This window comes from Electrophorus electricus, chromosome 3 (assembly GCF_013358815.1).
Source record: "Electrophorus electricus isolate fEleEle1 chromosome 3, fEleEle1.pri, whole genome shotgun sequence".
Lineage (NCBI taxonomy): Eukaryota > Metazoa > Chordata > Actinopteri > Gymnotiformes > Gymnotidae > Electrophorus > Electrophorus electricus.
In genome coordinates this window covers 10455659-10469989 of record NC_049537.1, presented here as the reverse complement: position 1 = coordinate 10469989, position 14331 = coordinate 10455659, and the positions used below count along the sequence as shown (strand labels likewise).

Sequence of the window (14331 nt, the reverse complement as noted above, 5' to 3'; positions counted from 1 at the left end):
TATGTGATGTCTTTTTCCCACCAGAACACAGCTCAACTTCACAGTTGCCATTGATTTCACTGCATCCAATGGTAAGTGTGCGCTAACATTATTCATTGTAGGTAAGTGTGTGCTAACATTATTTATTGTAAACAGCAATTGTTAAGATATCCTAAAATTAGCCAGTTATATCAGATATACAGTAAACAGTAAATAGTAAACATTTAGCAGTATAGCTTAAAACAACTACTATTCACTTATTCAAACTGATTAAATCTTTCCTTCACATTTATCTTATTTTGGGAATATATACATAGGTTTTCATAAAATTCAGTGTTAATTTTTTATCATGTCTATCACGCTAATTTATATGTATATAAAACAAAACATACATTATATTGCTGGATAGTGAGCCAAAGTAATTCTATTTCATCTACATGCATAATATAGTACTTACAACCATGGACATGCTGAAAATCTCTCCCTGATAGACACATACAGTATCACTTAAAAAGAACCCACTTGATATGAATTAGTGAAAGGATGATTAATTAGTTAAGCTTTAAAATTGTTGAATAGATCTATGTGTTCTCACTAACCTAACTCCCTCTCATTTCTGCTCTCAACCTCCTGCTACCAATGAGTTCATAAATACAACTTGACACACAGATCTAAGATTTCAGCTGATTAGCTCATAGTAGTATGCTGTGGTGCACACCACCTCTGACGAGCCTCTATTCAGTGGTTTAAATTGATCATAACTTACATGAGGCCTTCCTTTTTTGGTCTAAGGATTAATGGATGCTGACCCACACTGACCGACTCTGTGGGTACATTTTGCCAAACTTAGACTGTTTCAAATCAGCACTTTAGGGAAAGTCTTAAAAATGGTTTGAAATGTAATTATCCAATTGAAATGTTGTGGAATGATCTGAAGTAGACCGTTCAAGCAATGTGTCTCAACATTATACAAAAACTGAAGAAAATATAGACGAATATACTTTCTACCTACTATTGATTGGTAGTTACAGAAAGCAGTGGTTGAAATTATTGCCAAAAAACAAGGCAGCATTAGTTACTAAATATATTGGTTCACATATTTTCTATTGATCTATCAATTGTTGCCGGTATAGTCAGTAAAGCTATAAAATGTAATGTTGGTTTACAAATGATGTGTAAGTTAAATAAGAGTCATTATGTATTATTATGACTTAGAAGACTAACGTTTAATTAAAAGCTTTTAATATGCACAGCATAAATTGTGCAAAATAGATTCCTGAAGGGGATATTTATAGGTTGACCTTCTGTGACACCTGTTTGCAGTATGCTCATAACCTGTGACTGCAGTGCAAACTACCGAATAAATATTTGGCCTGAGACCCAGCTCTAATCCCAAAGCATCTCATTAGACCATACTAGAATAAGGTGTGTTCCTGACCCCTCTGTGATTGCAGGGAACCCAGCCCAGCCAACCTCACTGCACTACATGAGCCCGTATCAGATGAATACCTACGCCATGGCTCTGAAGGCAGTGGGGGAGATCATCCAGGACTACGACAGTGACAAACTCTTCCCAGCCTATGGTTTTGGTGCCAAACTGCCTCCAGATGGCAAAATCTCCCATGCCTTTCCCCTGGTGAGATCATTATAATGAAGCTACTGTTATAGAGCACTGCTAGCTGTGGCGATACAGTTCATTTCTGTTTCTTTTTTATGGAAATTTCTTATGGATGTTACAATAACTCTAATACATAATATTTTACCTAAAGTTGTATGTGGAAAATGTTTCTGAAGTTTTTGCTGACATTTTGGATATCAGAACAAGCTAGACTGAACAAAATAATTGTCAGAGATTAAAAGCCAAACATAGGCTATGTAAGGGAAGGTATGTTTTTGAGTGTGTGTCTGGTCAACAACTGACACCAGCTTCTTAGACCTCGGCATGAGTTCAGCATCAGCTCCATGAAAATGCAACACACAATCCCAGCATTGTCACTCTGAGACTGTGGAAAGCGCCTTATGAAAAAACAAACAAAAAAAGAACTGAATAAGCTCCTCTTATGAAATATGAAGCCCACAATGGTACCTCAAGGGTCTGCATAAGCCCAGAAGCCAGAGAGGCAAGTCTAAGTGCATGAGAGAGAAGAGGCAGGTGGAAAAGAAAGGCAGAGGTAGGTTAGACAGGATGCAAGTGAAACATATTGAGCCAGCCCTGCTCTCAAGGCTGCAAACATGCTTCTTCTTTAATGAAGAGTGGGAATAAAAGAGGAATTGATAAACATAGGCTCTTTTGATGTTTCTTTTGTGAGCCATGGCAATGGCATGAGAGAATGAGATGACAAACAGACGATATTACAGAGAAAAGAAGAGATGGGTGTACATAGGATAAAAAAAAAGCAAAAAGCAAAATAGCGAGAAGACGGAAAGAGATATATTGACATAGGAATTTAAACTGAATGACACATCTAAAGCAAGGGATGTCAGTGTTAGTGTGTGAGTGTAGAATGTGGCAGAAAGTCCTTCACCTTTGACAACTATGCTTTCCAGGATGTTTAGCTCTAACTAGAATCTGGCAAACTTTTACTAACTGATAAATGCACCTCATTGTTACTCATTTTTCCGATGCACAATATCCAAAGACTAAAAGCGAAACTAAAACTTCTCAGACTAGTTAAGGGAAATGATTAAATATAGCTCATCAAGAACTATTTGTACTTTTCCCCTCTTTGGAAAACAACAATGGCTATAATGGCTTGCTTTAATTAGAACTCACCTTGGCGTGACAGAACTTAAACAGCGTCATGCTAAAGCAACTTCAATTACAACAGTGACATATTGCCTAACGATCCAACTCTGGCTCACTGCCTTTGTTCTTGTGTTTGAATTCTTTACACACTCTTCCTCTTACCCACTCTCTCCTCACTCTGCTTGCTCTTCTTTTGGTTAATGTCATATCAGCTCAGCACTAAGACACTGGATAAACGATGCTGACCCATGCGATGACCTTGAGGATTCACTGCACAGTGTCTTGTTTTCACCAAGGCTCAAGTGACTATGCCCTTCTCTACAGGCGACAGTGTGCTAAGTTCATTTTAGCTCAGGATGAGTCAGAAATTGCTTCTGAAAAGACATTAGAACAAAATTCCTTTTGACTGAAAAGCACATTTGATTTGACCAAAGAAACCAGAATACGTCATTCAGTTTCAGAAAAGGTCAATGTTTCAGTACAGCACAGAGATCCTGAAATCTGAGAAGAATGGACGGCTGGTCACACTCCTGTAAAAGTGTTCACAATCAATGCCATTTCCCTCCCTTGCTCCTGATCTCCACCTGTCAGGGTCAGAGAGCCACTCACGCCAATCGACTTTAGTAGATATAACAATCTAATGCAAAATACATGCATTTGAACCTGAAACCTGAAACCTCCCCCACACACTAAAGAGATGCAATATAGAATAATACAGAATATGAAAGTATATATTAGTGATCTGTCAAACTTTGGTTGAATGGGTCATGTCTCCACTGAGATGGGTGATTAGTTATCCTTGACTATCTAACTAGGTAGAAATGAGACTTGCATTTCATTGAACCCTAGAAGACAACTTTGTAGTCAGTGATTTGTGAGGATATCATACAGAGACTATAAATGGAGTGCCCTCTACAGGAGTGCCTGGCTGAAACTGACAATTCAAAGTGGGTTGCAGTGCTTTCTTTCTGAAGCATGTTTGTGGGAATGGCCTTGATCATGGCCTCCATGTCTGCTGATACGTGGAACCATGAAGTACTACAGGTTCTCACCATTTGGTTCCAGCCAGTAGTAGAGAACTTCATTTGGCTTTTGTTATGTATGCTCTGTGCATCTGCTGTGAGTGTAAGACATATATTAAACTTGAGACCCTAGTTTCATTAAATCAATTTATAATCATGTTATTATTGATTAACCTAATATGTGTTGCATGTGAGCATACTGTATATGGCCCCGTGCAAAATTTTAGAAATACAAATGAGTCTTAAGAAGACAGTGATAGTCCTTGCAAGGAGCCCAACAATTGACACAAAGCGTATAATGTTTCTCTTCTTGGAACACTTTTACTACCAAATCAACTACTATAGGATTTTAAATTAACAAAAATACATTAGTTGGTTTACATAACCATGCAATAGGTGAGGAGAAGATAATGTAGGAGAAGATGCGGGTCAAAGCCATTATGTTAATATTAACCCATTACTGTTATTGCTGCTAAATACCCACATAAAAAGAGTGCGATACAGCAGCCTACATTTATACCTGACCTTTGACTTAAATTAGCATACAATAGTATACTATGTCTTATATAGATGACGTTTTTAAATGCAAAATTTGTGCTAACTGTTCCAACATTGTGCTAACTGGTCCAACATTCACATGTCGCTTAAATGAGCTTGTAATGAAAACGTGAATTTCCAAATGTGGATGCTAAGAATGCGTTATTCATCACGAATCAAGCCCAAAGGGAACAGTTGAGTCTGCTTGTGCACATTTTCTGCAGGTTTTGGGTATAATACGCTAATTTGGAGGTCGTTTCAGAATATAATGCTAATGCTGAAAAGAACCAATTAAATAGCTGTGTTTTCCAATGTTCAGTTCCCCCTGATAGCAAAGGAGGCTGTCTGCCTCAAGACTTTGTAAGAGTGCAATTTACTGAACTTCAGACAAATACAAATAATGCTGTCACATTGTAGTTATGCTGGAAAATCCATACAAGAAAAGCTAATAAATTAGGCTCAAAGGTGTTCTGTTTCAAGAATATGCAAAAACATACACGGAATTCATTCATAATGGCCAAAACACCGACTCCACTACAACACTGACAACGTGTAATGTTTTTTCAAGAGGAGGTAACCCTGAAAGCTTCAGTTTACATTAGTGACAAGTTGTTAGTAAGTTCGACAGACAACCCAGGACATTTTTCACCATTCTGAAGTCTCACGACCACACTTCACGGTCTTTAAGAGGGCTGAAAAATTTCCGGAGTGCTGTCATTGCCTTCAGCCCTGTTTTCACTGACACAAAGCAAACCCACGTTGCATGCTGCACCTGCGAGTCTGTGAGACTGCTGCTAACCTTGCTTGATGCTGGACAGTATTTAATGTGAGTTTTTCAAACCATAGTAGTCAACCACGGTTTTAACAATATTTAAAATGTGAAACAGTAATACTAACCATTGGGAATTTTACCGAGGTAAATAGGCTGGTGGGCCGACTTGGGCTTGGCTGCTTACACTGTATAGGTAGTAGTAGTACTACTACTAATAATAATAGTAATGAGAAGAAGAAGAAGGAGAAGAAGGAAAATCATTAGAATGTGCTGCTTTTGATGGTTGCCCACGATGAACCTACTGTCTGTATAAATGTGTTTGTGTTATAAAATAAAATTAAGACATTATTAAGCGCAATACTAAATTTGGTGCTTCCCCATACACCATTTCAATAATTTTGGTTTTAGGCTATTGTCTTGTTGCACAGTGAAGCATCAATCACAGAGTCTAGAGAGAGTCCTTTGAATAGGGGGACAAGATGTTTCTGTAATACAGATGAGAAACCAAGTCCCAGAGGCTTCCATCTACATTGTCATGACAGTATTTACAAAAGAGGTAGTAGGCATTAGACAGCCTACACATTTCACTTTATTATCTTTTTTTTCATCTTATCTCATATTTGTGTGTGTGCACATTTTTGGCTCCAATACTTATAGAAGGTCCTACTGATATAGTGATATATTTACTTCACACACAGAAATTATTACAGTGACCTATATAAGCTCTAAGTACTCTTCTGTATGCTTTTTAGAGCTGTAGTAAACATTTATTGATATTATAATTCACGCAGAGCTTTTTCATTTTTCCTCCAAATTAATCTTCACTTAGCCCTATATAACCCCTAATGCCAATTTAAGAAATTAGATTTTTCAGTTCAAATCTCCATTAATCAAGAAAGGCATTAATTTCAAAGCTCAGTTTATGCTGGGATACCTGGGAGAGGTGGGAGCTTAGCAGTTAGTGCTCTCTCTCTCTCTCTCTTTCTGTGTGTGTGTGTGTGTGTGTGTGTGTGTGTGTGTGTGTGTGTGTGTGTGTGTGTGTTGTGGGTGTGGTTTCTTTAGAATGGCAACAGTGAAGACCCAAACTGTGTTGGAATAGAGGGGGTGCTGGAGGCCTACTTCCAGAGTCTCAGAACTGTACAGCTTTATGGCCCAACCAACTTTGCTCCGGTCATTAACCAGGTAGCATGGTAAGTCTCACTTTCTCACACACACACACACACACACAAGACTAGCTTTTCTGAGTTTGGGTGTATTTTTCTGTTTGAAGATTCTGTGCTTTGTGCTCTGACTCTTTGTTCATTTCTGATCATTCCATATTATTTATTTATAGCTGGCTCATTGCCATAGTGATATCATATTAGCTGAGTGGAGATGGCTGTTGCATAATGGCACAGATATGGATGAGCTAAAAGCTTCAAGAGCTTACAACACATGTGCGCTCTCTCTCTCTCTCTCTCTCTCTCTCTCTCTCACACACACACACACACACACACACACACACACACACACACACACACACACACACACAGGTATGAGAAAGAGGGCAGACACGTCAGCATTTTCTCTCTCCCGCTCGCTCTCTCACTCTCTCTGTGGTTGTTAAGTGACAGTAGGAGACAGGTGGCTTTTAGACTGACATGGGGGTTTATATAATTAGATCCTCTGTTGGCCTCCATGGCCAATGCACAGTTTATTCACACAAAATATATACTTTTGAAGATGCTGCTTGTGTGTTTGTGTGTGTGTGTGTGTGTGAGAGAGAGAGAGAGAGAGAGAGAGAGAGAGAGAGAGAGAGAGAGAGAGAGGGGGACACTTATGCTCCTTATTTGGATGGTGAGTTTGGCCTGTGGGAACACAGTGATACTGAGCCTAATAGATTCAGAGAGAGTGGGATGCTTTATACAATTAGTTTACCAGTGCATGCTATAGTAAATGTATACACACAAGCATAAGTTTACCAGACCCTGCTATAGTAAAAAGACAATACCTATTCGTGATTATAGTTGGCTAAAAATATATTGGAAAGTTGTTTTATTCAGCACATACATATTCTGGGAGTTGACAGTTCAGTAGACAACATTAGATAACATCTAAATGATTTCAGAATAACTGATATAGTATGTTCTCTAGATTACACAGCACAGGAAGTGACTGATCTCTCTTCTCATTTCTCTCAGCTCAGCACAGGAAGTGACTGATGGCTCCCAGTATTTTGTGCTGCTGATGATCACAGACGGGGTGATCTCAGACATGGTGCAGACCAAAGAGGCCGTTGTCAACGTGAGAAAAAAATTTCCTCTTGAACTCAAATATCTAACTATACAATTATAAATCCTGAATGTATAAATAAATCTGTCACCAATGATTAAGTGGTACAATACATTAAAAAAAAAAAAAACATTGGTGCTACAAAAGAAACTATGGTAAAGGCATGGCTCCTGCACCACTGTGACATATCTGCTCGAATGGATTCATTTACTGTGTATACTGTGTAATTTCCCTTTTTGGGGGGGTGGGGGGGGGCACCATTATCTGATGTGACTATGCCCCAGTTTTCACCAGTTGTGTTTGAAGTCTCTATATCTGAACACTTCTATTGATTGAAATCCATCTGAAACGTGGCTCATAACTGTTTGTGTGTGTGTGTGTGCGTGTGTGTGTGTGTGTGTGCGTGCGTGTGTGTGTGTGCGGGTGCGTGGGTGTATGTTTCCATAGGCATCTTCTTTACCCATGTCTATCATCATTGTGGGTGTGGGCCCTGCTGAGTTTGATGGTAAGTGTGTTGTGTGCTTATGTGTATGTGGGAGAGAGAGAGATTTGCAACACTGGGTGTCTGTTTTGCCCTAAGGTCATAACAGGCTTAATAAACTAAATTGCATATATATGCACAAATGCACACAATCTCACACTGTGTCAAGGAAAATCGTAACAGCCTGTGTTAATTCTCCTTCCTGAGTAAATATTGGTAAGTTACGCAGCGCAGCCTAAAGCACAGTACACTCTCTACCCTCTGGATCTGAATAATAAACTCATGCTTTTGAGTGATGCAAATGGCTAAGGGAGCATCCATCCTACCGCTGGGATTAATCCCAGTGGTACAAGTCCCAGTCAGTGCAGTTGGCACTGCTTTCTTGGTGGGAATGACAGCTCCTACTTTCTGTTGATGTGAATGAAGGTTGTCTGCCAGCTCATATACATAGATTCGGACAGTCACCGATCTCCTCTATGCATGCGCAGCTGCCCTACAGCATTGTGTGAGCAGTAGTTTGAAAACTGACTTCATTTGTAATAGAGGCCTATTTCTGCCTAATGAAGAGCATTTTTTCACTAAGGAACTTGGGTGCCTATGGATATGAGTGTGCACATAATAGGTATGAGACAGTTTAAGGAATTAAAGGACTGTTGGAATGGTGATTCATAACACAAAGACACAAGCATATCTTTAATTTTCCAATCAGGAACCATTTTCAAAATAGTAATTTGTGTAATTGGGTTTGCACACATTGATAGTCATTAACCAGGTTAACAGTGAATTTTTTAATCATGTTTATCATGTAAAATTAAATGATGTGATTTTTTTAACCTCAAGAAAGGTCATTTTAACAGCATGAAGAAAGGCAGTTTCTTTAACAGTTGCTTCATTTCAATTTTTAATATGAAACCATCAGAACTGTTTAGAATACAAACACTGGATCCATGGTGCTCACAGTAGTTTTGATCATCTCACTGTCCTTGGTTTTTCACCTTCATCGTTGCTCCTTCCTGTCTTTCCCTCTCCCCTCATCTCGAGCCCTGTGCTCTGATCCTGCTGTCCTCAGCTGCCATCTGCCTCCCCCTGCCACACTCCCTCACTCTCATTTACATACTCACCGGGATCTCCGGGATCGATACCTGTGCTCTCTCAGGCATGAACACGCACACGCCGAGCACAGCGCACTCGTGCTCTGCACCCTGGTGCAGCTCTGCTCACGCTCGGCCTCCCGCCGAGGCTGAGCTCACTGACATCTGCCTCCAGCCTACACACATGCATATGCGCACACACACAGATGCTCCTTCTCTCTGTCTGTCTCCCTCACGTGCACAAAACCTTCCGCAACAACTGAGTACAAACGTCTTCCAGGTCCAGTGAACGGCACAGACATCCAAACCATCTAAAGACAGTATGGTGTGCGTGAGAAAAAGGAGATTGTTTGCATAATGTAAGGATCACACAGTGTTCCATCTCTTCTGCAGCCATGGAGGAGTTAGATGGTGACGAGGTCAGAGTGTCCTCTAGAGGACGATTTGCGGAGAGAGACATTGTTCAGGTAAAAGAAGTCTTACCTCTCTGTCATTTCAATTCTGCCAATCAACATTCCAGCTCTAAGTTTCAGTAACATAGTCCACAGTTTCATCCCTCACCTGCAATGTCTCATTCTCGGTATGTCTGTGACTCTCACTCTTTTTTTTTTTTTTTGGCGCTGTCCCTGTCTCTTGACCACAAGTTTGTTCCGTTCCGGGACTACATTGACCGGTCTGGGAACCAGATTCTGAGCATGGCTCGGCTGGCTAAAGATGTTCTGGCAGAGATCCCTGAGCAGCTGCTGTCCTTCATGAAGAGCAAAGGAATCGAGCCGCGGCCCGCGCCCCCTGCCTCCTGCGTGCCAAACAAACCCCCCGGCAGCATGCGCATCTGAAGGCCGCGCCCTGGCAAAGAGTGAGAGGAAGATTTGGGGGCCTGGAGGCATGTAACAGGCATAGGAACACCCTGGAGGTTGGCACCCCTGACTGCCAGTGCTACCAGCTTTTATATATGTTCATATATATCATTTCCCTCAAAATAAATTCCATCTGTACTGTGTGTGCTCTGTTCTTGAAAGAATCCAAGAAAACACGACAGAGCAGAAAACTAAGCAGATGCTCTGCCCAACATATTAGAACTGATAAATGTCACAGTTGAAAATTGAAAAAAAAAAGTTGGTTGCGTCATCTGGAGAAGCTGTGAACCCATCAAAACTGAAAGGAGATACTTGGTCTGATTCGACCAGATTCCGCAGACACGCAGAGACAGGCTGTCACTGTGACAGAAAGAAAGAAAAGCATAAAGGAGAATAAAAAAGGAGAGAGTGTGAGAGTGAGAGAAAGAGAACGAGTGCTTCAAGATAAGGTGAAAGGGCAGATGAGCTCATCTTCTCCTCTAGACACCAATGGCATGGAATGCAAGGGTGTCCACTGCAGCCAACTGTAGGCATGATGCGAACAGAAAGAAATGCAAACTTTTTATGAACCCAGAAAAAGACCGACTTCTATAGACCTGGCAGCTAACATGCTGTTTGTGCTCTTTGTTGAATGAATGATGAAAAAACAGAAATCTGATATGTCTGTAGTGTCTATCTAAGGACATTCTCTATCCACTGTATATTTGAGGCCAACAATCTGTCAAGAAACCATCAAATTTTTCTCTACAAAATGGCAATTCTGCATCTTGATTAAGAGCACTGTACATACTAAGACATTCCTGCCTCTGTAACAGTAAAACAAATGACAAAGTCATTTTTGGGCAGTATATTTTTGAATTGCTTGGATGTATTTGATCATTTCATATTGGTTGTTGGCTGTCGCTGGCAGTTTTAAAAATTTGTAAGTAAGGTTGAAGAGGAGAGAGAGAGAGAGAGAGAGAGAGAGAGAGAGAGAGAGTGAGAGAGAGAGCACATCACATTTTCTACAGTGATACACTAGCGGTCCATCCACACTCAACCTGACTGCATATTGCATCCTTTACACATTTCTCTCTACCATTACACCCCTTACCCTGCACCCTCCAGGTGCTCATATATGTCCAAACCCTTTGCAATTCATTTGGGGGTGGTTTCCTCCGGCTGACTTGAAACTGCATCACTGTTCAAGAACTCCCTTTTCATGCCCTTCATTCTCAGATCCTCTCGTTGCCCTCTGATGAACTGATGCTGTTGTGTGACATTTTAGAGCCTCCAGTTTTGCCTTATCTGAACGAATTCTTCTTCAGCTCTGTTCTTCCTTTCAGCCACAACCTGGAAGGCTTTAACAAGCTTTACCAGATGAATAATGTATTCCAGTGCTAGCCCTGGAGGATCCCAACTGGCTCACCAAGCCTACAGTCTGTGTCCTGCCTGTTTACAGTCAAGAGCAGCTACAATAACATGCTTGATAAAAGAAGACACAAGTGCCAAATCCACAATACATCAAGCCAAGACTGCAAGGGCACCTTCACACTTTAACTTATTTATTTCTTAAAATGCATTGCTTAAAAGGAATTTATCCCAATTGGCACTTGGAAATGTGGCATAGGGCCATTACTGGTGTTTTGAGAGACATGGAATGTGCCTCTTTTCCTTTGCAAATGAATGCAAAGTTATTCTGTACCTTCCTCAGCTCCATATCATCCTGACTCCTGCTCTAGTTGCATCTGACACCTCGTGCCCTAAATCTGGAGCATGCTCTGTCTTAGGCTTGTGGTGGGTGCTTTGTTGCTCACTGTATTTACAGGGTGCCTGAGCATGAGCTGAACTTCATGCTGGGTGTTCCCGCCAAGGTCTCCCAACACCTCTCTTCCTCTAGCATTGAAAGTATACAGTCACTTGGGGCAAGACCACAAATGACATTATAAAGACCGTTATCCCTTTTGGGCCTTTGCTCTCCTTAAAAAATCTTAAAGAAGATCTCTTTCCTCCCTCAATTCCACTTTCTCTCTCTAATTCTATTATAACTCTATTTAATTAAATGCAAGAAAATTGGAAAAACTTATTGAGTGTTGGCTAAGGTTCATTAACTACATTTGTTCGAAGAATTGTATTAATACTGAACTTGACTTGCTAATTCCCCTCTGTTACAAAACCTCAATTAATTTGCTTTTGTAAACAAAGAATTTGCATTGGAATAAACAATGAGTAGGTTGTGTGTGTGTGTGTGTGTGTGTGTGCGCGCGCGCGCGCGTGTGTGTGTGTCTGTCTGTCTGTTTGTCTGTCTGTCTGTCTGTCTGTCTGAATAGCGTAGACTGAGTTTGTAGCTATTCTATTTTACATGCTACAATTTATAATATTGCATGACATTAACAGGAGACCATTCAGTGCTGGTTATAGTTATCATTTCAGTCTGGCACAAATGTTTATATATCAATAACTAGCAAACTATTGTTTTCTAGAACAGTAGATTGTTCAAATAGATTTTAGTCCATGATCTTTGTTGTGTACAGTATATTCTGTGAAACTGCAGAATATTTGAGAATATGGCAGAAAATACAATGTAGCTTGCTAAAAATAGACATATTTCTATGGGTGTTTTAGATCACAAATGAAATGTTTGGTGTTTCATTTGTGAGAGTATAGCTTTAGCATGCAGCATAGCGAACGCTGCTGACAAATGCAGAGTAGAAATCTTCACTTGTATGCCACATATTTTTACATTTTGCATGGCTGTCGAAACGTGTGTTCAAATATGTGGGACACCGTATGCCTAGTTATTGCTCATCTTGTGAACCCTGTCAGGACATATAATAAGCACAGCACTGCACTCCTAAATGTGATGCTGTATAGGAACAGCTTTTTAATTTTTTTCTTGCTTCCACATCATCTTCTTTTGTTACTGAACATGTTTTGTTCTGCAGTGTTCCAACCATGTCACAGTGAAACACAGTTATCATAAAGGCAGCATAAACAGCATAAGACAGCGTAAACAGTTCAATGTTTAAAGTTCAATATTGTCATTTTTGCACTTTAGCTATCAGTTTGATACAGTTTGCTTAATAATAATGAATATAATGTGTCTTAATTAAGAAATTAAACTTTGTTCAACTACTACAGTGACAGTCAACATCATACTAATGGCTTCTTTCTATGTGCCAAATTTTTGTTACAATTTATGTCTCGGCTATGTAGCCTAAATAACACCACCAAAGATAAAGCTACAACCCTGTATTTTCACTCTGCTGTGTAGGCCTAATTGTGCTGTGTGTAGTGTTTGCTTTTGGGGAATAAAAGATCTATTATTTCTTCTGCTAAATACATGTACACAAAATAATTTGGCTGCAATTGTACTGTTTTTCTTCTGTAGATTAAAAACAATTCAATGGATGGGACTGGTACTGGGTTAAAGGGCTGCATAAAATGGTGTTCAAATGTACGTTTACGGCATTTAGCTGACACTTTTATCCAAAGCAACTTACAATTATGACTGAATACAACTTGAGCAACTGAGGGTTAAGGGCCTTGCTCAGGGGCCCAACAGTGGTGGGGCTTGAACCAGCAACCTTCCGATTACAGGTCAAGTTGCTATTTGCTTTAAAGCATGTACTAGTTTTTGGATGGTTTCTTAAAATACAGATTATAAGTGCTACATATTTATTTCCACTACCTTTCTTGTGCTTCACTCTATGGGGCCCCTCTGGTCACACCCTTTCTTTAATTATGTAGCTTTGACTTAGAACTCCCTGAGAACTAGGGCTTACTCAATGTCCTCGATGTCCAGTGATCCTAACTTAGAAACAGGGAATGCCAAAAGAAATATGGAATGTTAAAGAAATGACAGCAATCAAATATATTTTACTTCTAATTCAGCATAGAATAGTTGCTATTACACCTTTTATTCCATAATGTATTCCCTAGTAATTGAGTATGCAGTAATAAATGCTGAAAACCTAGTAAAATGCTGTATTGTTTGCATTTTACAAGCACTTAATATTAGTGTAAAATTTGCCACTTGCCTTTCCAAATTTATGCTGCTTTTGTCTTTTTAATGGTGTAAAAAGCATCATTTTAGGGTAATGAGCTTCACCTGCCTCTTTTGACAGCTAATAAATATGAAACATTATTCAGCTATTTAGTATTCAACAAGATTAAACCAGACCAATTCACCCCAGACTTAGGGCATTTTCACACTTTCAAGTGGTTTCAGACCACTGAGTCATGGTTTCTTTATATGTTTATGTGCAAATGTCAAATGAACTCGCACTCCTCCAAATGGACCTCAAAACAAATCAAATTTAGGTCACCTCCCCCAAATTTAGGTCACCTCAGTATGCTTCATTTGTGCTTCATATTACGGTCCACTTCATTTGTGCATTGGGGAAAAGGGGGCACCAGCCTGCCTCTGAGTCCTCTCTAAAGTTCATTTCACACTGTGAACATAAAAAAACTTAATTAAATTAATTCAAGCTGGTTCCCTTTCTCATTTACTTTTCATTTAAATATAACTATATGTGAAAACATCTTTAATTTGTATGCTTAATTTATAGGTTATTATTATTATTATTATTATTA

At 39.6% G+C, this 14331-nt stretch overlaps 1 protein-coding gene across 3 annotated transcripts in view; it reads left to right on the top strand.

The window, feature by feature from the left end:
* Nucleotides 1-11972, top strand: part of LOC113581555 (copine-9) — an 89327-nt gene extending 77355 nt beyond the window's left edge. For all 3 annotated transcript variants that reach the window (XM_027016774.2, XM_027016772.2, XM_027016773.2), the window contains 7 exons: nucleotides 25-71; nucleotides 1434-1615; nucleotides 6119-6246; nucleotides 7237-7339; nucleotides 7775-7832; nucleotides 9293-9366; nucleotides 9544-11972. In XM_027016774.2, coding sequence (XP_026872575.1) covers nucleotides 25-71; nucleotides 1434-1615; nucleotides 6119-6246; nucleotides 7237-7339; nucleotides 7775-7832; nucleotides 9293-9366; nucleotides 9544-9735 — 784 coding nt within the window. In that variant the 3' untranslated portion in view covers nucleotides 9736-11972. The remainder of the gene's footprint in view (nucleotides 1-24; nucleotides 72-1433; nucleotides 1616-6118; nucleotides 6247-7236; nucleotides 7340-7774; nucleotides 7833-9292; nucleotides 9367-9543) is intronic.
* The last annotated feature ends 2359 nt before the right edge of the window (nucleotides 11973-14331 follow it).